This window comes from Miniopterus schreibersii (assembly GCF_964146895.1).
Source record: "Miniopterus schreibersii genome assembly, chromosome: 7".
In the NCBI taxonomy this organism is placed as follows: Eukaryota; Metazoa; Chordata; class Mammalia; order Chiroptera; family Miniopteridae; genus Miniopterus; species Miniopterus schreibersii.
The window spans coordinates 54589088-54614720 of NC_138108.1; the positions used below are offsets into that span (position 1 = coordinate 54589088).

The 25633-nt window shown below is 35.3% G+C and overlaps 1 protein-coding gene across 1 annotated transcript in view; it reads right to left on the reverse strand.

The window, feature by feature from the left end:
• Positions 1 to 25633, reverse strand: part of GALNT13 (polypeptide N-acetylgalactosaminyltransferase 13) — a 417763-nt gene that overhangs the window by 119943 nt on the left and 272187 nt on the right. Inside the window, exon 9 of the mRNA XM_081141998.1 lies at positions 7993 to 8173. Within this exon, the coding sequence (XP_080998124.1) occupies positions 7993 to 8173 (181 nt within the window). The remainder of the gene's footprint in view (positions 1 to 7992; positions 8174 to 25633) is intronic.

The window sequence follows — 25633 nt, forward strand, 5'->3', positions numbered from 1 at the left end:
ACATCAAACAAAAACTCAGCCAACTCCTGACAGTAAAAATCCATGCATCTTACACAAGTGTTCTTGATCATTTGCAACAATTTGAAAAATATTAAAATTTCCTACTTTGACTAGTTCAACAACCTTAAAAAAAATAATCGTGACCAATCCAATCTAATTGGAATAGAATGCACTAACTGGAAATTTCAGAATATTGCATTAGTCGTACACACACACAAAGTGACTAGACTGGAGCTATACATGCTTTGTTTGAGAAAGAAGCAAAAATTAGACATGAATAATTTTGGCATCTAAACCCTAGAAAGTGGTGATTATTCTGTGTATAAATCTATATAAGAACTTGTTATACTTATTCACCCTAGAAATACTTTGAAATAACCTAGTTTTGATAATGATAAAATTATTTGAGGGGTTTTATCTGAAATAACTGCTGAATTTCTAATAAAAAAAACTCAAGATACAATGACCATCCCTTACTATTCAAATTCAATGTTTTTGTAACATTCAGTAAATATTATTGATACCATCTGCTTATCAACTTTATGGAGCATAAATAGATTCAAGATACTTAGAATTACTGTAACGGGAAGTGATATAATCACATTAATAGACTTACTGAAAATTTAACTGTTATGGTTGATACTTTTATTTATGCTCCATAGATAAAGATAATAATCCTTTTCCTGAGGAGAGTTATCTGATTCTGGCATTCTGCTCATGCTTTTTGCCCAGAAAGAACACTGAGTACTTACAAGAAAAAAAAAATCTCATGCATTTTATTCAATTGAAACCTCAGGCTTGGGAAAGACTGTTTTACCAGAAAATAAATCCAAAAAGCCATAAAGGCCAAGACTGACAGATTTTACTTCAATAGTTATATATTTTTTTTAAAATATCTTTTTGTATATCTATTGAGTTAAAATATATGTAACAGTCTTGGAGGAAACTCTTGCAATGTATGTAATAGACAAAAGATTATCAGACTTCAGAAAGATCTATGGATATATAAAAGAAGGGAAAAAATATCCAATAGTAAAATGAACAAAGGATATGAATTAAAAAAATTCAAATAAAAAAATGGCAAAAAAAGATGTTCAGGCCTAGTAGTAAGGTGATAAAAGAAACAGGATATATACGCAAGTGTAAACATATACATATATACACACGCTCATGTTTATGTAAAAATGAGGACAGATAATCTAGAGTGTTGATAGTATACTGTAAGTGCTCAAGCACTGTTCCTGGGAGTGGTAATGGTGTCTTTTTAGATGGAAGTATTAAAAATATCTACAATACTGTATGTGTGAGTATCCATTGAGCCAATAAATCTACTTCTATGAATAAATATAGCTAAAAATGACAGAAATATCTAACACTAATTGAGTGTTTAATATTTGCCAGCAATTGTTATGTGTTTTATATATCTTTTTCCATTTAAATCTCAAAAACTTACGTAGAAGGCCCCATTATTATAATTCCCATTTTACAGTGAGGTAACTCAGTACAGAGAGGTTAAGCAAGTACAGAGGGGTTACATGGAGCCAGGATCTGAAGTTATCCAGGCAGTCTGCCACCAGAGCTTTTTCTTAATGCTGCTATTCTTTAGAAGTAGCCTCTCAGGTTCACAAAGTTGTCACAAGAAAAGTTTCTATAATTTTTTATAATGGCAGACAATTGAAACCTGACTAACACTTGTCAAAACTGGTATGTATAGTGATAATACATCTTTGCAATATAATACTATTTGGCTGCAAAGTGGAATTATACAATCCTATGTGAATTATATATACAACACTGCAGGACATGTTAAGTTAAAAGAAAGGAAATCGAAACAGTATCTATTATATGATCTTATTTACTTATATATCTGTATATATCTGTCTACCTATGCAAATACATGAGAGAAGAATTTGAAGGATATATATAGCAAATGATTAGTGGAGGGTTATTTTAAGGAAGGGAGACATTAATGGTGATTGAAACATATATTTTATTTGCCTCCATCACATGTAATAAAATTAAAAAATAAAACAGATTTGAGTACAATGAACTCTAAAAAAAACCCAACATATAAATAAATAGAAAACATATATAGTCACATTAGTCACATAGATTAGTGGAGGGAAGGAATACGTTTAAAACGTGTAAATGCTACAATGGAGAACTCCAGGGAGCCATTGGAGTTCCTGGGGAAATTATATCAAACTTGATACATGAAGGATTAATGCAAGTGGGTGATGCTTTTTTATGCAGAGGTGGCAGAGCTCATTAACTCATCACACTGTTTCAGACACACGCAAAAACCTAAAAGCAGAAGAGAGCAGGGCTGAGCTTTGGGCTGAGAAACGCTATGGTTGGAAAACTGGATGAAGACCAGATCACACGGACTTTTGGCTCTGTGTGAAATCATTAAAATGTTGTTAGGTAAGTGAGAGATCAAATGAGATTTTCTTTTAGGAAGAAAGCAGCATCGTGAGGGTGGGTGAAGTGTGGGCAAGCTTTGAGGCAGGGAGAGCCATCAGGCCAATCAGGAGGGCATGCGGATGCCGGCGGAGTCTGAGAATAAGGTGAACTGACGGATTTGAGAGAACTTAGCAGGTAGAATAGAAAGGACTTGCAAGTTTTGAAGTTTATGAGTGAGAAGTAGGAATCAAGGAAAAGGTAGGCATTCACATTAAGTACCAATTTTAATTTTTGACAGTGTGTTCCCATGCACTAAGCACTTAATCTTATTTTCATGTAAACTAATTAATTATGATAATGTAGGCAGTTCACTCTTCAAAAGCAAGGGCGACATCTTATTTGGGTTTATGTCCCCCTACTTGGCATAGTGCAGATACATATCACAGATATAAAAATACAAATACCCATAAAATACCAACAAAAATATTAGCAATAAAAGTTGGCATAATGCCTTAAAGGATTAAAGAATTCAAAAGTGTTTGATTGACTGTAGCTAGGAAAAGCAGTTGTCTGTCCACTAAACCAACAATAGTGAACATGGTTGGCATCTCTTATTTCAACATTTAGCATTTCAAGGTATCACAAAGAGGTAAATTACGTGTTTTTACAATATAGCATATTAAAATGATTTAGAACTTTCATTTCATAGTATTGTATTCATTCAGTGATATCATGGTGTGTGCTGCTGAAAAAGCATTTGTTAAATAATAAAAATTCAAAATTCATAGGTACGAATGTACTACTTTCAGAAGTGCTGCACTTTTCAGATGAATTCATGTTAGCCCAAGCAAAACTGATATCCTTGAATGATTTTTAAAAATGTGCATGCTGCACATTTTGCTGAAAACATCAAAACCTGTGCTTATTAAATCATCCTGAAACCCGGTTCCATGACTTGTAAAAGAAATTAGGCCCTACATTCAAAGTGCTGGTTAAGAAATATTGTAGCTTTAAAGAATCAGAGAAATGTTTCTATTTTATAGATACAAATTTCATGAGATAGAAATGAATATAGTCGTTTAATGTTGATAAGGATCCAAAGATAAGGATCCAAAGATGCTGCTGACAAAGGCTACCTTTAATGAGCTGATTTTCCAAAGCATTTTAAAAAGGTTAACAAACAGACACCTTTCAAAACAACTCCAAGGATCCTTCTCTAAATGTGTGCTCTCTGCTTACCTGGAATACATATCAAGGCACTACAATATTGCCAAAAGAAAACATGTTGTTTTCCCAGTTACACATAAATACCTTTAAAGGTATGTTTGGGAGTCTTTAAATTTTATTATCAATTTGTTTCTGTTCAAAACAAGAGCACAAGCTGTCCATTAAGAAAGGGAAGAACAGCGGGAGGTTATAGAAGAACAGCTGTCTCTAATCACCGTGTCAATTGATACACATTTAGAAATCTACCTCCCCAAAGAAAGAAAAATCAATATGCATTTATAGAACAGCCAGCATTTCAAACACATGGTTAGTGTGACTAGATTCAAAGTTCTTAAGCTTTTTACCTGTGACCAACAGGGAAAGAATGTTGCCATTTGTCATGAGCTGTTCTATGAAGAGTGGTGTCTTCTTACATCACATCATTTCAAAGGATTTGCTAGGACGACTGGATTGGCTCAAGCTGAAACAGCAGCCCAATGACTAGAATATCTGCCTCACAGTTTAAGAACCTACAGGGCTTCAAGCATCTATGATGCCATAGTATTTGCATTCTTAAAAAGACACCCCAAAAATCAAACAACGAATGTTGAACATGTATTCTTCAGCACTATTTCAAAGTATTTCTACTCTTCATTCCAATGGTCTGGAGACATAATTAGACACTGTCAACTCTACCAATATTGCAATGGCTAATGAGCACAGGCTGAAAATATTAAATATATAGTAAATATATTTTAAAAATCAGATAAAATTAATTCACACATGCAATTTTATATATGCCATTTTAACTTTAAATTAATGGGGGTCTTGAGAAAAATAAAAATCAATGTGTGGAAAAGTAATCTTATTTTAAGTTTATGGGCTCTTACGCTGTACTACTCTATTAGATATTATTATCTGCCTAAAATGTGCCTGTTAGACATGATATTAGTCTTGGAAGATAAGATTATATTACTGTGTATACCTATGGTTTTGGTGGAATCATAAAACCCTAAGCACATGGGGAAGCCAATGGAATGCTCTTTTCAGGAATATTATTCCAGATATATGAAGAGTGCCCTTCACCTTCTTTTTATCAGTGGGTCCTTAACCTGGAGTTGGATCAAAGAGGTGGGACAAAGGCTACTGATTTGCTGATCTCTTCTTGTAAAGAGATCCCCTGATACAGACCAGACATCAATAGAGAATTCACTAGAAAGGAAGAAATAAACATGACTCCCTTTTAAAATCCCTTCATTCACTTATTCATTCTTTCATTCTTCTAATTATTCAGCCTATACTTTTTTCAAGGACTACACAGACAGGGAAGTTACTAAGCACTGTAAATACATGTCTTTGAACTACTTTGGATATAGAAATGATAATAATAAAAAAACAATATGATACAAAGTAATAATGGATTGGCCATGGTGTCAAAACTACAGAAAATGATATACTTTACAGAAAGGAAGAACGCCCAGTTTGAGAAAGAGCTGAAGCATCCCTGAAGCCAGCCAATAGAGTGGGTATTTTGTAGAGCACATTAGAAGGAAGTAGTGATGTGTTCAGAATTCAATTCATGAAGGATCAGTATTTGAAAAAACACATCTTTAATAACTGCATAGTGAAGAATATAATTCGGTATAGAAATCCCGATGCAAAAAATAGGGTTCTCTTTACAAAACACTTTGGACAAATTCACAGATACATAGAGCTACTTCTAGAAAGTAACATAATTTCCTTAGCCAGAATATCAAGGTGGTTCAGGAGGATTAAATAGGGTTCAATATAAACTTTTTAGAGTTCTTCATAAATGGTGTGTTTATGACTTCATAGACGTGTGTTATAATAAGGCAGGCAATGCTCAATATGAATGTGAGTGCATGTATGCCTCTACTCTCCCCCCCACGCCACCTGTCCTCGTTACAAACTTACCTCTTACCCAACAAGGTGAAAAACAGAAACCCAACAATTCTAGACAACAGCAAAGAAATCTGAGACTTTGATTTCAAGAGGAACAGAAACCATTGGTAATGACAAAAATAGTTAATGCAACCTAAATGGCTAGACCCCATTCATAGGACAGATTCCTGGCTGCTTCAATACAACTCAGGCCTAGAATTGTTTTTAGGTATCCAACGCTAGGTACTGGCTTGATTCTCTTTCCCACTGAGAAACAATTTAACGTTTCATGTTTTTGCTTTTTCTCTCTGCTCACACTACAGTGGTCAGGTTCCATGCTAGGCAATGCTATGTCTGAGACATACATAAGCATAAATACCTCTTAGGAAATTCCTAGACACTTTCAGCATATTCCCCAAATATTTTTTCTCTGCTTCCCAAGGTACCTTTCTGGATTTAAATGAACCCATTTTGTAAGAACAGTAACTTTCCTAACGATATTTATTGTAGTGTAAAAACTACACTTCCCAGAATATACAGCCCCTGTTGAGTAACAAGGTTGTCATCAGTTCCAGACAGCAAGCGTTAATTTTCACTCTTTGGACTCTAAAGCTTGTCATTTCATTAGTTTCAGAAATGGTTCCACTGTTTATCTGCCTTTTTCACTCAATGGGAAATTATACAAGAACGTAACACATCACTTTTACAAATAATATTCGCCACAAGTGAATATAATACATATAATTACAATTATTTCAATTACTTAAATTCTTAAATATGAGTAGTATATAATCACACATTCCACATTTCTTTATTCCACCGCTCCTTTCTTCATATTTGAACTTATATATTTCTACAAGTAATGATTTGAATTCAAAAAGTATCATCTCATCGAAAGACCATGAAAAGGTTGTATAAATGTCACTGCCTTGCTGCGAAATTTACATGCTCTTGCTGAACTCAACTCGGAACATCTGGCCTGGCCTTCCGCTGTAAAGGAAATGCACCTACGCGTGAAACAGCACGCCTGGCAATAGCTGCTTGACACAGAAGAGGCCTGAAAATGTGTGAGAAAAGGCCTTCTCTTAATCACACATTTACACATGCACCGCTCATTTTTATTGTCTATAGAGTAATGCTGGATCTTAGTAAGAAAGTTCCCACTGCTCCTTCCCTTCTTCATCTGTAAGAGTTTGCACAGCCTCATATAAACTTCCAGAAATCAGAGTATGCCAACTAGAAACCAAACAGGCTTTTCTAAGCCATGCTTATAATATGATTATCATATAGAAATGAGGATGTGGGCATGGATTTTTATGGATTACATAATGTCTACACAGAAATTATAAAAATAGAACATTAAAGCTTATTTTATCAATGTAGTTGAATTCCTGTCATGTTAATTTATGCTTTGGTCACTTAGTCTAGACTCTGAGATCTTGAAGGCAACCCTGTGTCTTCCTCTTGTTTATATCTTCTCAAGTTTAATTTTTTCCTTAAAAAATAAGTAATGTCTCAGAGTCATTTTTTAAAAATAAGTAATAGGATAGTTGGAGAAATTCTGGAAAATTATAAAGAATGAAATCACTTATAATCAATCACACAACCCTGTAGTGGGATTTTCTCAAAAGGCTTTCTTTCTTTCTTTTCTTTTTAAATGACCAAAAAAAATTTTTTTTAATTGCTAATACTTTACCAAAATTAATGTTATTTTAAAATTCACTTAAAACAAATTTTAAATATAAACAATGTTTTATAAAGAAAATTTAGAAAATCTAAAGAAATAAAAGGAAAGGAATACAATTACTCATAATGCCACCATCTGGTGATAGCTCACATTTACTTCCATTTCCTTATCTATTTTTCTCTGTAACTAAAAGTAAGATAGCACTTATTGTCCTTATTATATTTTTTCACATATATATTAATCAGTAATTTACTGTTGTTAAATATTTTTTAAAAATAAAAAATAAATGTCTGCCTAATTTTCCATCTTGTTTCTGTAGAACATTTAATAGTTTGCTATTCAGCTATTTAAGAAGACAAGGCAGTAGAAAACATCTCTGCTTCAACATTATCAAAATTTCTTACCAATTCAGACAATTTTATTTGTGAAACAAGAAAATAAAAGCTTCCTTTTCTTGAAAAATATTTTTCTTAAATTGGGCTAATATGTGTTAATTAAATTTGGATCTCTCTGTGTACCGCTTGCTCCATTTTTCTAACATAATGCTTATGCCAAGAAAAAGAACAACAGCAAAGAAAAATGAACACTTAAGCATTTGAGATCAGTATATTGTTTCTCATTTTAGGTGAAAATTAACTTCATAGTACAACTTTCTCAAACACGATTTTCTGCAACATTATGGTGATGGTATTTTATTTAAACTAGTAGAATAGCAACAATAATGAAACACATATTCAGCATGTTTAAAATTACATTTTCCCCTGCAGAGAAAGAAAAATGTCAGAATTGTTTACCTGGGGATATGATGTAGAAGAAATCTTTAAATTCATCCATCCAAACTTCTGCCAGTCTCCTGTTGTTCTTGTTGATGACATGACCAGTGCCACCAGGAAAAGTATATGGAGTTGCCTTCCGGAAAACGTGGCCCACATGAGAGCAAGTCACAATTTCCAGTGAGCCTCCACATTGCCAAATCTGGGGAAAAGAGCAATTGTTGTATAACAATCATCATAGATAATGCAGTAAAACTGACTGAGAAGCAACTGAGGCTAACTAAGCCCAAAGCTTCAGATCGTATATGGCTCAACCACATCAGATGAACACAATTTAGAACTAATATATTTAGGTTTGGCAATATATTCTAGTTTGAAAGAACTTTATATATTTAAATATGGTAGCATTAGAATCATAGAAATAAGATGTAATTATTTCCATGTGCCTTTATTAGACAGCCTAATTTTCAGTTTCAAGTAGTTAACCTAATTGCTATTTGATATAGGGTATCCAAAATTTGCTATGAATGAATAAATTTGTAAACATTAGATGCATGCTCAATAACTAAAGTTGATATAGAGAAAAATCAATCTATTATACTGCACACATCTGGGATTTTAAATGACCATTAAGTCCCAGTTGCCCATATCCCCTGTATGACAGGCCTTTGAATATGTTATTATTCTAATTAAAATATGCCAGAACTCCTTTATATCTCCTGAACATCTATGCATCCTGCAAAGCCCATCTCCAAGATCATTTTAGTATTGGATTTAATGTTGTGTGAGTTTTGTAGTTTAAACAAAATAGATCCAGAGACACAGAAGTATGGAACAGATTGGTGAATCTCAGAGGGAAGGTGGGGGTGGGGGAGTGTGGTGGGGGGATTAATCAAAGAACTTATATGTAAAAATGCATAACCCGTGCACACAGACAATAATGTGGAGAAGGCCTGGGGCAGGGGTGTGGGCAGATGCAGAGTGAGGGGATCAATGGGGAAAAAAGGAGGATATCTGTAATACTTTCAACAATAAAGATAAATTAAAAAAAAACAAACAAACAAGCTTTTATGAACTGATTACACACTATTATAAGCAATTGTTTATTTCACTATCACTCTTTTAAAACTATGAACACTTGGAAGACATATGCAATGTATAGGTTGTCTTCAAACTGTGTACATCCACAGTAACAGCTAATAGCTCAATTTTGAAAATCAAACACGTTTTTAAAAAATTTATCTTTATTGTTGAAAGTATTACAGATGCTCCCCTTTTTCCCCCATTGATCCCCTTCCAGGCCTTCCCCATACCAATCTCTATGTCCATGGGTTATGCATATGTGCATTTAAGTTCTTTGATTAATCTCTCCCCACTCACTCCCCCCTCCCCATCTTCCCAGAGATTCCTCAGTCTGTTCCATGCTTCTATGTCTCCGGATCTATTTTGTTCCTCAGTCTGTTTTGTTTATTAGATTCTACATATGAGTGAGATCATGTAAAACTGAATCAGGAAGAATCAGAAAACCTGAATAACTAATAACAATGGATGAAATTGAAGCAGTAATAAAAAAAACTCCCAGCAAACAAAAGCCCTGGTCCTGACAACTTCACAGGGGAGCTTTCTAATTCTTTAAGTTGTAGGGTTAGATAGTTTCCTAAAACTTTTCCTTGCTTTTTGAAGTAGGCCTGTAGTGCTATGAACTTCCCTTTTAGGATTGCTTTTACTGTGTCCCAGAGATTTTGGGTTGTTGTGTTTTCATTTTCATTTGTTTTCAGGAAGTTTTTGATTTATTTCCTGATCTTATTGGTAACCCATTCATTGTTTAATAACATACTATTTAGCCTCCATGTGTTTGAATGTTTTTGAAAAGGCTAAAGGAGTTTATCATCACCAAACCAGCATTGTAGGAAATGTTAAAGGGACTGCTGTAATAAGAAGAATAAATAGAGAGAAACATAAGCATAAAGATTTAAAACGACAATAAATAAGGACCTATCAATAATAACCTTAAGGACTTTAAGGAAGAGATCAACAGCAATATAGTCATAGTCGTGGACTTTAACACCCCACTTACTTCACTGGATAGATCTCCCACACAAAAATCAACACAAAAACAGTGACTCTAAATGACACACTAGATCAGATGGATTTAATTGATATTTACAGAACATTTCACCCCAAAGCTGCAGGATATACATTCCTCTCAAGTGCAGATGAGTCATTCTCAAAGATAGACCACATGTTAAGACACAAAACAAGTCTCTACAAGTTAAAGAAGATTGAAATCAGATCAAGCATCTCAGATCACAATGGCATGAAATTATAAATCAACTACAGGAAACACTGAAAACCATCCAAATACATGAAATGTATTTTAATAAACACTGCCTTTATAATTATTCAAAGTGTGTGTGTATACATTTTTTGGCACACCCTGTATTTCTTGTTATCCTAGATTTACTGTAAAGTTGAGGCTATGTATTAAGTAAAGTACCATAAAACATTTATTTCTATAAAATGACATTGTATATCCATAGGTTATACAAATAGCATGAGTGTATGTGTCTTTTATATAGACAGATATTATGTCTATGTATTATATTGATAGATATATTACATAGATATGATTTATATATACATATACTACACACACATTTATTTCATACATATGGTATATTACATATGAGCTACAGTTTTTACAATAAATAAAGTCATAGTGATTGCTACATGTAATTAGAGGGACTTGGTTTTATACTGTAGCTAACATTGTTCTTAGTTCAAGGAGAGTTGTTTACCTTTAAAGAAAATATTTTTTTACCCTGACTGGGTGGCTCAGTGGGTTGGAGCACCATCCTGTGCACCAAAAGGTTGTAGTTTCTATTCCAGTCGGGGCACATGCCTAGGTTGCCACTGTGATCCCCAGTCAGGGCATGAACAGGAGGCCACCAATCAATGTTTCTCTCTCACATTGATGTTTCTCTCTCTCTCTCCCCTCCTTTCTCTCTGAAAATCAATAAAAACATATCCTCAAGCGAGGATTACAAACAAACAAAAACCCATTTTTTCCAGTTGGTCCCCCAAGTAATATTCGTCTTAGAAGAAGGCTGCCATAGGGCTTGGGTAGTGGTGTCACTCATTTTTACCAGAAGATGAAAGATGCTAAATAATGAGTGATATTCATCAACAATGCTTTGTGTATTACATATACAATCTATCCTTTCTCATTTTCTAACTGTCTAAACAGTGTAATGCTAACAGAAAAGATGTTCTAATCCAACACTGAGATGATGGAGCAATATAAAAAAAGAATGGAATTCACCATTCCCCTCAAAAGACGGGATAGCTCCATCTTAAATAATCAGTGTTTAATTAATTGGTAACTTTCTCATCTTTCTAGCATGAAAGCTATAAACCTTCTTGCAATTACATACATCTTACTGTTGCATTCTCCCTTACTGTTGAAATGGAGGGAGTTAATCCTGTTCCCATCAGAGACAAATGTATTCTTGTCAGTGAAGATCAGATCCCTTAAATCTACCTTAAAGACTTCACTGGTTTGGTCTTCCCCTTAATTGTCTCTTGAAACATGAATCACTTCCCTCATTACTAGACTATATCTACCTTCACATAATATTACCTAAAATCTCCTATCTTTCAAATAAGTTAAAAAAAAGAGATAAACAAATTTTTAAAAATTGCTAAATACAAAAACTGCATTCTTCAGTCCATATTTCTATTTAGCATCTTTTTTCTGTTTCCCCTCACTGTAAATAAACATAAAATTTGTATTGATATGTTGTTTCCCTTCCTCCATTTTAATCTATTTTTTTTTTTTTTACTCATTGTGAAATGCTCCATATTTCTGTAGCTTCCCCAAAATCGCCATGGGGAAAATCACAAATTTTTCCCTTGACGAATATACATCAGACTCCTTGGATTCTCCAAATTTCTATCCCACTACTTCACTGTTTATATATTTCACCTCTAAATTTCTATTTAAATGTTGGCCTTCATCATTCCTTATTCATTCTCTAGGTGGTCTTAGTTGTTCCTATTACTTGACACATGATCTGAAGGATCACAACCTCAACAGTGACATCTCAGCCCAGACGTTTTCTGTGTGATCCAGACTTGTAAATCCAAACATCTACTCGATACGTCCTCTTACAGAGATCCTCATAAACATGTCTGAAGTGGAATTGTCGATTTATCCCATCTTGTCAGTCAGGTGTTATTTTCTTTCAGTCTTTTTAAAAATCATCAATATGTGGTGCCACAGTTCACCCAGGTGGTCAACCCAAACAAACAAAAACACCAGAAACTCCCAAAGCCCTAGAAGTCATCATTGATTTCTTTTTTTCTTTCATCACTTATATTCAATCCATCAACAAATCCTGGTGGTGCCATCTACAAAATAATTCTCAGTATATCATCTCTCTCTGCCTCCGGTGCCACCATTTTTGTCCTAATCACCAACATCTCTTGTCTGTCAGTTGCAACAGACTCCTAATTGTCTTGCTGTTTTTACTGTTGCTCTCCTATGATTTGTTTTGTACTGAGAAACCAGAGTGGTCTTTACAAAATTTAGTCATTTCAGTTTACTTCCCTGCTTACATCCTTCAATGGTTTCTCATTGAACTATGAATATAAACAAAATCCTTTAGCAGGGCCTCTAAGACCCTACATGATTCTCTCCCTCTGCTAATAAACACTAGTAATATTTGTCCTCTGCCATGTCCTAAAATAACAAATCACACACTCTTTCACACACCGAAGCCTCAGCACTTCTTTCCCTATACCTGGAATACAATTCTGTCTGCCTGTCATCTGACCGCCTCTTTCCCAAACTTCTCATCTCAGCTCAAACATCACCTCATCAGAGCGATCGTCTCTAACTGCCATACTTAAAGTGCCCCCACTCCAGTTACTTTCTGTTATAGCACCCTCTGTTTATTTCTTTTGTTACTCATCATAATCTGCAATTTATTTATTTGTTTGGCTATGCATTTTTCCCCCAACTAGAAGGTAGACCCTAAAAGGGTAGAGTGGAGATGTCCAGTCATCGTTGCAGCCCCAGAGCCAAGCCCAGTGCTTGTTACACAGTAGGTGTCACTGTATGCTGGTTGAATGGTACAATTAAGTACCGAGATTAACATAAAAAAAGACATACTGGTAGAATAATATGATTTAAGGGAACATATTTTGGAGCAATTTTAAATGGAATTTTTTACTGAAATATTTTTAGTAGTTTAATAAACTGATATGCACCTGCTGTTCGACATCCCTTGGGAATTGAGGAAGCACTTTGGAGGTCACAACACAAGTAAACATTAGAAATGATTGTTCTATAACAAACAATTCTGCTAAATAATTTTAATTTTTAATGTCTTATGAAACTAACCATTTAGCCAAACTCACACTGTCTCACTGTTAAAAGCATGACTTAGGAAAGTACTTGGGTATTTGTACTGTGACCAAGCTATTCAGCAAGGTGCCCCAAATTCAGAAGAAATAGCATACGACATGTTCTACTTGAGAGGGAATTTAAGATTTTCTCTTTATTGTCAAGAATGCAGTGTTAGTGTTGAAACTTTCCCTCTTCTTCTATGCATTAAGCATAAATTAAGAATTTATCTCTTCCTTCACCCAAGTCATATAGGGGAACTGGTTTGTAGGCTTATGGATTCTATTGCTAAACATGTACACAAAAACAGAGAATGGTATCTAGTTTAAAATAATTTTAGAGCAGGGTTCCAATGGCTTCACTCCTTTCCTTCCTAATAGGCAAAAGTGAGGATATATGAAAGTGGTGATTTTTGGTTATCCTTCTAACTTGCAATGAGATTTTGTGTGTACAAGTACAGGCATAATACAATAACGGTTGTGGATTTACAAGACTGAAGAAAAACCTGTCACTGATTTTGACTCTCACAGATGGAGGCAGTTCTTAAACACATTTAGGAGAGATAATAGAGGTGGAGGTGACTGTTCCATAACTCAGTGAACACTGGCCTGCGTTTTGCTTGCGAGCCATAGTCTACTGACTCCTGGAACAAAGTGAGCACTTCTCCCATTGCCATCTGTGCTCACAGAATGTGTGGATAAACATTCATATGCTATTTCCTAGGTAAAGTCTCTCCCCAAAATCTGCACAAAAATGAAAAGATCAAGGTAGGAATACATAACATAATGCATTAATTAGAGCGATATAATCATAACAACATCCAGTTAATTTCAAAACAAAACATTTAATTGATCAGATCTTGACCAGGTAGTTATCATGTTCTTAATAGATGGTTCCCAGAAAAGAATATAGTTAAATATTGAAGTGAAAATAATTAAAAATGAGTGGAGTCCCCTATGACTATCACTATCATTTCCCTCAGTGCACCTTCAATACATGTTTTGGAAGGATGGAAGAAATGAAGGAAAGAAGGAAGAAAGAGTACGACACAGTTATTAAGAACTTGGGTTTTGCCCGGCCGGGCGTGGCTCAGCGGTTGAGCATCCACCTCGGATCCAGGCGATTGGGGTTCGATTCCCGGTCAGGGCACATGCCCGGGTTGCGGGCTCGATCAATGACTCTCTCATCATTGATGTTTCTCTCTCTCTCTCCCTCTTCTTTCCTCGCTCTGAAATCAATAAAGATATATTTTTAAAAAAGAAAAAAAAAGAACTTGGGTTTGGAAATAAGCAAATAGACATTTTCTAGTGACTCTGTCAATTACTATCTATGTATACTTGTGAAAATTATTTAAGTCTTCAAGGCCTTAATTTTCCCATTGGAAAAATAGGGGTAATAATTACACTTCCTAAAATCCCAATGAGACTGTGTGTATCAAACACTGCACCTGACACTTCATATAGGAAGACGAAAATTGGTATCTGCATATTACTTAAATTTTATTATTGTTGTTGTTCAGGGAAACAAACATCTGTAGATTATCTTTGCTTGTTAGAAATATTTTCTTTAAATCTTGGTGAGTTTTACCTTTTTCAGAATTACATTGTCTAAGAGGTTAGGTAAAGTAAGGAGTTTAAAAAATAGCCAATTAGTCTACGATTAGAATACTACATTTTGTTCTCTGAAATTATTTTAGTGTCTGAACAAAGAGTATGCACTGAATAGAACATGATGTCTCATCCACATGAACACATGATGTCCAAATTACTTAGTATCATCGAGGATATCTGATTGTTATTTTCTAAGCTTCAACATATTAATACTTGCATGTTGTATCGCTCTCAAGTAAATTGGACCACGTATAAAATACAAACTGTCCTTTAATCCACAGAAGACCAAAACGAGTTACTTGTCTTTGTTCCCAGATATTTTTATGAGAGTCTTCTGATGATGGAGAAAGTTATTAATCAAAATGTAAAATGCTCATTGCTCATTTGATTTTCTTCCTGATTTTCTTCTCCCAGCTAGAAGACAATTAACTGACATACATTATTCTCTTCATGTTTCTGGCACCTGCATCAGTGACATTTTAATTAAGGTTCATACACTTCCTAAGCTTCGACTTTGCAATCTCAGTTCAAGTGCTACTATTGTTTCTAATTTTACAAGTGTGCCAAAAACAAGCAGCTGCTTGTTTTTATACTAATCTTTATCCCCTCCTCCATCCCCTCCACACACACATACTATCTCTGGCACAAAGTCTTTATTTAATACAGCCTTAGTAAAACGACAATAATATGTCATGGAGGCACACAGCACAATGATTATGAGTGAGTAGGCTGTAGATCCCGAGGTCACATCCTAGCTCTGCCACTTATTAGGAGGGTGAACTCATCTTTCTGTGCTTCTGGTTTCAGGTAATAATGGGAGGCTAGACAAATTTGCAGGGTTGCCCTGTGGATGAAGGCAATCCAACATACATAAAGATACTTAACCTTTATGTGAAAGATGGATCGGAATGGAGCTAATAGGAGAGATTTATTAGGGGTTATTGCAGTAATCTAGGAAAGAGATGATGGCTTCAACCAGAGTGATGACAAAGAAAATAGAGAGTAGAGAGGAATGTAATAACTTGACTTAGTTTGGGGCATTAAAACTAAGCGTTAATGTATGTGCTTTCCCTTTCCGTAGTGTTTTCCCTATTAGGCCCAACTCGTACCGTTCTTCAGGCACACAGTTCCTATGCCAGCTTTCACTGATCTCAGGTTTTACTGACTCGGAGCATTTACACTTACCTCTGGACCACCTCACTCCATTTAGTTCAATTCTATAGTTTTTCATCTTGTGAAATGTTCGTATTTGTGTGTGTATATTACTTATATATGCATCACTCTTATCTCTCTAACCACATTATTATCATCACGTGCAATTTAAATCCATTTTGTGAAATTGGTATAATTCACATACAGTGAAGAATATCAGAACTTACATACATCATTCAATCAGTGTTTTCAAAGTAATACATATGATTGATTGAGATCGATACAGCAAAATCTGGAAAACATGACAAAGTGTGCACAAAATATACCTCATAAAATGGCATTAGGAACAAAAGCTATTTTTTCTTAGTTCTGACAAAGAAAAAACTAAACCAAGATACTGATGGGCTAATTTTCAAATTATTTCTTTCTCTATTCATTGTTTGTTTCAAATAATCCCTGTCGGTGCTTCAATTATCCATTTTGTTGATACATACTCAAGTAGACTGATGACAAATCCTTTAGTTCTTACAACGGAAACAAAGTCAGTGATCATACTCTGATATCATCCTAACATCTCTTTTAGACTTTGTTCACTGGGATCCTGAAGTCGCTACGATCCTTAACAGGCTGACACAAACACAAAAGGCATGAAAGTCATTATTCAAAAGGGGCAGGTTTAAGGGCTTCAGTAGGCATGAAACTTGCTAGTTATTCTCATAATTGTTTTGATTGGGGAACATCTTCTTTAATTGTTTGTTTGACTCTTGGCTTAGTTTTCACTTCAGAGTATAATTGGGGAGATTTATGTGATCTTGAAGAGGTCTCTAGAGCTGGATCATACTCTGATATCATCATAACATCTCAAGGTGAACTCCTATATCAAGCTGCTGTGACCTTTGAGTGCTCACCCCAGTTGTCAGAGATCATGGGTTCAACATGCCTAAAAATCCATCCAGTTCTTGATTATTGGATGCTTTCTTAAACAGAATTATTATTTGTATAAGAAATTGAAGAAAGCATCAGATTTGAAATAAGAAAGCTGGATTCTGGATTTAAAATGAACCCAAACTGATTGTAGAATTTGGAACAAGTCACTTAATCTTGAGAGTCCTCAGAAAATTCGTATGTAAAAGGAAGGGAAGTGAGGTTGATACGGGCTAAGTTTTCTTCCATATTTCTAGGATTCAGATGAATCTCTCTATATGGAGTAAAAAAACACTTTTAGAGATATTTTTAGATGAGAATGATACAACACTCCAAAAATGTGTTTTTAAAAATTTTTTTAATTACAGTTGACATTCAGTATTGTTTTGTATTAGTTTAATGTGTACAGCATGGTGGTTAGATATTTATATATTTTATAAAGTGATCTCCCCAATAATTCTAGTGCCCACCTGACACCATACACGGCCATTACAATATTATTGACTATATTGCCGAAGCTATACTTTATATTCCCATGACCATTTTGTAACTACCAACTTGTACTTTTTAAGCCCTTCACTTTTTTCACCCAGTCCCCAACCCTCTCTCTTCTGGCTACCCTGAGTTTGTGTTCTCTGCATCTATGAGTCTATTTCTGTTTGGTTCCTTCATTTGTTTTGTTCTTTGGATTCCACAACAAGTAAAACCATATGGTATTTATGTTTCTCTGTCTGACTTTTTTGCCCACCATAATTCCCTCTAGGTCGCTAATGGTAAGATTTCACTCCTTTCCATGGCTGAGTAAGAGTCCATTGTACATATGTGTCACATCTTCTTAAACAAACAATCCAACTGACACTTCTCCAAAGAGGACATGCAGACGGCCAAGAGATATACAGAAAGATGCTCTATGTCACCCATCATCAGAGAGACGCAAATTAAAACCACAATGAGATATCACCTCATACCTTTCAGAATGGCTATAAGTCAACACAGACTGGTAAGGGTGTGGAGGAAAGGGAACCCTCATGCCCTGTTGGTGGGACTGCAAATTGGTGCAGCCACTGTGGAAAGCAGTATGGAGGTTCCTCAAAAAACTAGAAATAGAACTACTTTATGATCCAGCAATCTACTTCTGGGTATTTATCCAAAGAAATCCCAAACAATGATTCAAAAACATATATGCATCCAAAGGTTCAATCAACATTTTCCTACTCAGGGATGCTGGCTTTATGTTAGCTATATTAGAAGTACATGATACAAATACCGTTCTCTAAGCAAGAGAAAGTACAAAAGATGACATCGTAAAACTTATTATGAGGCAATCAATGTGTTTTTCCCCATCAGACTTGGGAGTAACTCTATTTTAGAAAGGTCACAAATGTTACAACAACAACAAAAGGAAAACCACAAAGAACATTTGTCCACAAAATAGTTTTTCAAGAAATAGCCATATACTAGAGTAATTTGAATATTTTATTTTCACATTGGTATTAAATGTAGACAATTCTGAATTCTATCTATATCACTTCACATATCCCATTAATTTGCTCTTAAAATATCCAATTATCAAGTACTTTCCTTTACAAAGTACTGATGATCTTAACTGAGAAATGAATCTCCTGAAAGCCTCAAATTCAAAATGAACCCTTTTATACCTAGTCAAAGAAGAGAGAAAAGAGAAAAATAGAGCAGAAAACAAAGTAAAGTGTGGTTCTACTGGGCATGGCTTGAAGCGGAGGAACTATCTGGAAGTGCAACTGAGACAGTATGTGTATGAAACAGTATGTATCAGAGGTATAGCGAGGTGGTTGTGGTCACTGATGGAGTCTTTTTAACTTTGTCTCCCACTCCTCTCAAACACAAACGCCCATTCCCACTGTTACCCTGTCAGCATGTACATTCTACTTTCATCGTTGCCTCTCAGAAACTTTCTTTGCCTTGGAGCCTTCTGATCTTCAGAATTACCATGCATTATGTCCACTTCATTTCCCAGCATCAGGACAATTATTACCTGTCATTATTCCACATTTTATTAGGACTGATGATATTGCAGAAATTCCCAAGTCCCCTTTAGCTATCAGAGCAACACAGTCCTATTTGTGTTATGGCAAATCTTCCATCTTTCGCTTAAATGACATGTATTCATCCAGCAGACAAGAAGCAGACAAGCTGTCTACCGGATATTGAAAATCCTAGGTAATATAAGGTGGCTCTGCTTAAGAAAATTAGTGTCTAGCTTTTCATATTTACAAAAAGTATTGCTCTTTTATTAGCAAAGATTGTCTCAAGCAGATAATTTTTAAAAAAGGAACACGAGAAATAATATGCAAGACAGTAATAACTTTCCATCATTCAATAATCAATAATCTGAAAGTGTGATAAATACTGGAGGCTTGGGAAGTATTTTCAGTGCATTTAAGGGGAATATTAACTAAGACAGAAGTAGGACTTTTGAAATGTGTGCTTTCCTCGTTGTACAGTTAATCCTACAAATAAACCTCAACTGTGAAAGAACTGTATACAGATCATTTTTTTAAAAAGTGGATTGAAAGGACCTATGACTTATTAAATGATATCTGGGTCATATATTTTGCATTTTACATTGGTTCCCCCTGCCCTTGTCTGGTGATCTGACTGCTTGTCAGATATCAGTAATATCTGCTGCTTCTGGTCACATTGCAGCTCATAACAGCTGCATGAGGCTGCCCTGGAGTTCATGCCAGAACGGTCCCCTTTGAGTATCAGTAGGCCGCCTGGCACCCAGCTGCAGAGTGTGCCAACATCTCTTGTTCTTTTATGGATGCCAGAGATGCTTAAAAACAATTTGGACTGGGTAAGGGGAGGAAACCTGGTACTTCAGAAAGAGTTATCCTTCAATTACTCAATTTGTCCATTTGTAAACTGTCCACCTCACCTAACTGCAGCTAGAGCCTTTTTTTTTTCCAATAAAAATCTTCCTGTATAACCTGGGACGTGGTCACATGCCTTTCAAAAGTAAGACCCCGTGATGAATTCGAGGAGAGGGAAGGAACTCTCCCTTCTCCAGCATGTTCTCTTAGGCCTTGGCTGGCATCTATTCAGCAAATACATACTGGCCATTGACTTTGTGTCAAGCACCGTGCTGGGCTCGGGGGCACAGAGAAGGAATCATAGAACATGGGCGCCTCTGTCTTTAAGTAGCTCACAGGCCAGGCCAGCTGTGAGTATCAGAACCGAACATATTAAAGTCCAGTCATCAGTTCACGTTTTACAGTTGAAGAGTCATATCATGTCTATAAGAAAAGGACTGTTTTAAGAGGTACTCGCCCCAACCATAATCCTTTCATGGACAGAGTTTTCTTTTCCATTTTTTAATCAGCTAGAGACATTTTGTTTCTTGTCAAGAACCTGAGATATTTTTATAGGAAGCTTTGCTTCAGATAAATACTTTCCCTAGGGAGCACATATAAAACTCTAATGCCATCAATGGAAAATTATGATTCCCTTCCAAAAATCATCTTGCTGGTATCTTATTTTTTTTTACTGTAAAATGTTTAGTGAGTTAAATGTGAAACATTTAAAAATATCCATATTAGTGTCACATCAAGAGCTCATGATAAATACCCACAAAACTCACTGTGAGAGAAGGTAATCCTCTACACTTTGACAGTTTTTTATTTTAAAAAATAATAAATTGGTAGTAATCAATGCAGGTTACATTACACATTAGAAGAAGAGTAAAGAAATGACCATTTAGCAGGTTACTTCGCTCACTTATCAGTCACAAATGAGGACAGTGCAGTGCAAAGTTTATTTCTCCAGATACGATGCTTGAAGCATGGTGAAGATAATTCCCTCATCTCTGTTTCATCATAATTGCAAGGTGTCATTCTTGTGACATTCAAAGGTTGTTTAATAGAGAATATCAATGCTTTTTCATATGCTTGCAGAAGCAGCTATGTCTAATCCCAAATTTTCCCCTTTCATCAAGCTCCGATTTCAATCCCATCCTCTCTATAGTCCCTCGCTTTCCACTTTTCTTGAGTCTCAAGAACACCTGACCTGACTTTCTATTCATTCCCTCCTTGAATCATCTCATGATGCCTTCACTTCTTCTTTGCATTTTAGGAAAGAGAGCCAAGCCTCCTTTCCAGAGTTAAACCCTGTCCTTGGGAACTTGAGCTCAGAAGAGAGGACTCGTAGGCTGGGAACAGAGGGCGTGGGCTTGATGTTCAGTCCTGCCAACTTCTAGCCACATCACTTAGTTTCCTTGAGACTCAAAACCATTAATTACAGAATAAGACAATAATAACAACTCATTCACAGTGTTCTGGTGAAGAGGTAATGACGTAGTAAGCCTAAACCACATTGAAAACTAAAAAGCGTTACAGGGTTATACTTTATCTCAATGATATCCTTCCAATGCCTGAAGGCACTGACCCATCAATTGTCCCTCCCTCTTTCTTTCCCAATATCCCCTAGCCTGTCAAAATTTCCTACCAGCTTATATTTTACTTCATTCCCTATGATAAAATAAAGTAACAAATATAACATAAAAGAATGATAAAATAAAATAACAAATATAATTACTAGTCATATTTACCCTTTAAGTTACTATGTGTTTTCCTTCCTACTTGCTGGAAAACCTCTTTAAAAGTTTTTCTTTCCTCTAAAAATCTTGACAATCCAATATTCTTAACATCTTATATTCTAATATTTTCATTCTGTCACCTGAACCTGCTCACAAAGCTTTTTAGGAGCTTTCATTTTTCTTCCTTATTTCCCTGCAACATTTGACACTGTTGACAATCACCGCAGCTTTCTAAGTTTTTGTGATATATTTATTCTTCCCTGACAGCTTTGCCTTAGCATTCACTTTCTCTTCTCTCTCCCACCCCTAAATGTAGGTGCTACCTAAGGACATGCCTTGCTGTTCTGCTCTTCCTATTTTCTTTCTTGGCAAACCCATCCGTTCTCATACACTCACTTAATTATAAATTCCCAAAAGCTAGTTATCAATGTGTCACCTCCCTTATACTTTGCCTCGGCTCTGCAACACATTTCCAACTTCCTTAGGTACATCTTTAACTTTCCATGACCTTAAAGAGTCAAGAGTTTCCATTCCATTCTCCAAATATGAAAAGAAAGCTTGTAGTCCCTGAGGTCATCTTCAACAGGGCCAGAGAAATGATCGAGGAGCATGGGTCTTTCATCAGGTCTAATTACTATTCAAATATATCATTACAGGATTGGTGGGGAGCACTTTGCTCTTAAACTGTTTATAAATTCTTATCTAAATTCAGGAATTCCAGAAGTTACGATTGCTTAAACCCAAACAGCTTTGTTTGACCACTTAAAAATACAGAATATAAAGTTGGCCAGCCAATGAAAAAACAGAACTTAAAAATATAAATAAAAAATTGGTTGACCAATTAAAATAAAAAAAAAAATTACAAGATTGAGATTGTATATTGCTGAACTATAAAGTAATGAAATGGATAAAAAATGAAGTCAAGCCTTTGACAATGGAGTAGAGTATGCAGAAACACATTTTAGTATTCAGGCACATCATGGTGGCAACCGAGGAGTGCTAATAACTCTACACCAAAATTTTTATTTCAATTTCAGCATATTTACAGTGTAAACCTGTGGCTAGTTTTAACAATTAAATATTTTAAGAATACATAATTCATCATGTTTGAATAATTGCATATGTAATGAAAACAGTTAAGTTGGATTTAAGGATAATTTTAAAAATCTACAACTACCTTTTCAATGGTACTTAAAACTCAGTGTTATTGGTGCTGAATACACCTGAACACATGGATCAAAGTCTTCCCTTAACATTATCGCACACCCTCAAAAGGATCATTCTTAGTTATCTTAAATCTGTTATTGCTGAAATCATTTAGCCTTATTTAAATAAATCTCATAATTGGTTTCCTTTTTTAACTACATTTCTGGTTGACTACAACAGTGAAACGACTGGTAGTCATGTGCTTAAGACAGACATCACTAAGTTGACAGTATAATCATAGCTTAAGTTGTTGCACATTTAGTGCAATAGTTACCATAGAGATTTAAATTTTGCTCTTTAACAAAAAGTATATGAATTCGATTTTGAATGCATTAATTTTGGCTGGCAAGGTGCACAAAGTTTCCTAATGGAATGAACATGTACAGAAACAACATTTTTGTGATTTTATCTTAGAAATCTTAAAGGCATCAGATATAGGTATCTAAAATAATAGGTTCAATTTCTTGAGTTTTTAATGGATAAGTCATTAACTCTGTCATTTGCATCCTACTTCTGCAAAATATATATTTAATGGCTTAGTAATACTTCATTCATACAATTTTCAGGAGAAAAAATAAAATGAAGGGGGCATCAGATATTCTAGCCTGAACTCGGGTATGGCTCAAAGCACAAAGGAGAATCACGGGCTTATAGACTGTACACTGAGAGCTCACCCATTTCTAGCCCCCGTCCTTCTGCTGTTTTAAAAACCCTTGGATTTTTAATTTATAAATTCTTCCCTGATTTTCCTAGACTACACAAATCTTTTCCACTTTTGAACGTCATGCACTTTATATCTGCACCTTCAAATGATACCTAGACCATATTTTACCCTCTAAACTAATCAAGATCAAGAGCCATATCTTGTCTGTATACCACTCACAGTGTTTAGTACAGGTCTACATATATATATTTATATTGATTGATGGTTAAAATGAGGAGAGACTGATATTTGAGTTCCATACAGAAGTAATCTAAAATATAATGCAAACATTTCAGAATGCATTAAAGATAAACAACAAATTTATGGGGGGAAATTCCAAGGTCATTATGATAACATGTATAAAAGAATTCTATGAAGTGCTATTCAAATATAAAGCCTCATCAAAAAATAAACTCCTAGAGAGCATGGCCTGGCCTGCTTTCTTCACTTCTACATCTCTAGTTCCTAGCACAGTGCTTGGTAGATAGTATGTGTCTACTAACTATACACTGAATAAATCAATCAACCAAATATTGTCCTATAGAATGACTTATGCTTTAGCCCTTGAATAAGAATGCTTCCCCTCTCCAAAAGCTTTAAGATATCTGTGATCCCATAGACTTGGAATGAGAGAATTCAGCTCGTCACTTCACAGCTGCACAAGGCTTCTTGCATTTACTCTTTCTTGCATGAAGCTATCTTGAACAGGATCCCCCTACCCCACCTTGCACAGCTGGATTCTTCCTGTCAGTCTGAACTCAGCTAAAACGCTTTCTTAGAGATCTTCCCTGACCTCTTTGAGGCAATGCAGTGCTCCATCTCTCATTTTGTTTTCTTCAAAGCACTTGTCTTTATCTGAAATTAACAGACTCTTTCTCCCGTTTACTCATTTATTGTCTATAATCTCCCAACAGCATAATCTCATGAGACCAGGGACTGTTGTCTGTCTTCAACTGTGTCTACCTTTTTACACCCAACTACTAACAAATATTCTAAGTAAATTAGTAATTCTCATTTAATCAAACACAGTATATATAAGTGATTCTTGAAATTTCAAAACTAGACATTTTTTGGAAGTTATTTAACTTCTCATTTCCATAAGAAAATATGGAACTTTAATTTGTAAAATAGCTCAAAGTCAATACAAGGCACCACATGTTAGCTACAAAAAAAAAAAAAAAAGTTAAACATTTTATGAGAATATTTTAGGTGCATTTCAAATGTAAATAAGCAGGATAATTGCCTTAATTCTCAGTGCCGTTTTGTATGCTTAAGTACCCTTAATGGGAGGCTTCAGTAAATTTTGGCCATCACAAATGTTACCTTTCTGTACAATAATCCTCAGCACATTTAATTTCTTCAAGTACCTTTTTTTATTGCTATAAATTTGAACAGTTAAATTGAGGTCCTGCATATTTAGGGTCAGGAGGATCATAAAGATTTTTAAGGTTAATGCAGGTGTGTGTTGAGTATGTGCACATTAGCAGAGAAGGATCAGCAAACAGTCACAGAACCAGAGTGTGCCTCCCAAAGGTCACATTTCAGGTTTTTATATCTAGTAATGATTCTTGGTTTCTAAATGTACTGAAACTCACTAAAAAACCAGGAATACCAGGCTTATTGCTATACACAGGGAAGTTCTGCTTAGTATGTTTGAAACACTACGGTATTTGTGAAAGAGCAACATTTTATCATAGTTCAGAAATCAAGTCCCTCTTTCATGTAACTTTATTTCCACTCAATGGTTTAATTCAAGAAGCAGAATAGCCCTGGTTGGTGTTGCCCAGTGGTTGCAGTGTTGGCCCATACACCAAACGGTCTCTTGTTTGATTCCCGGTCCAGGGCATGTATCCGGGTTGCAGGTTCAATCCCAGCCCAGGTTGGGGTGCGATCAGTAGGCGACCAATCAATGAGTCTCTCTCACATGGATGTGTCTGTCTGTCTGTGTGTCTCCCTCTCTCTCTCCACCTCTTTCACTCCCTTCCATTCTCTTTACAAAGCAAAAGGAAAAATATCCTTGGGTGAGAATTAACCAACCAACCCCCCCCAAAATCACAAAAAAACAAAAAACAAGCAGAACAAAAACT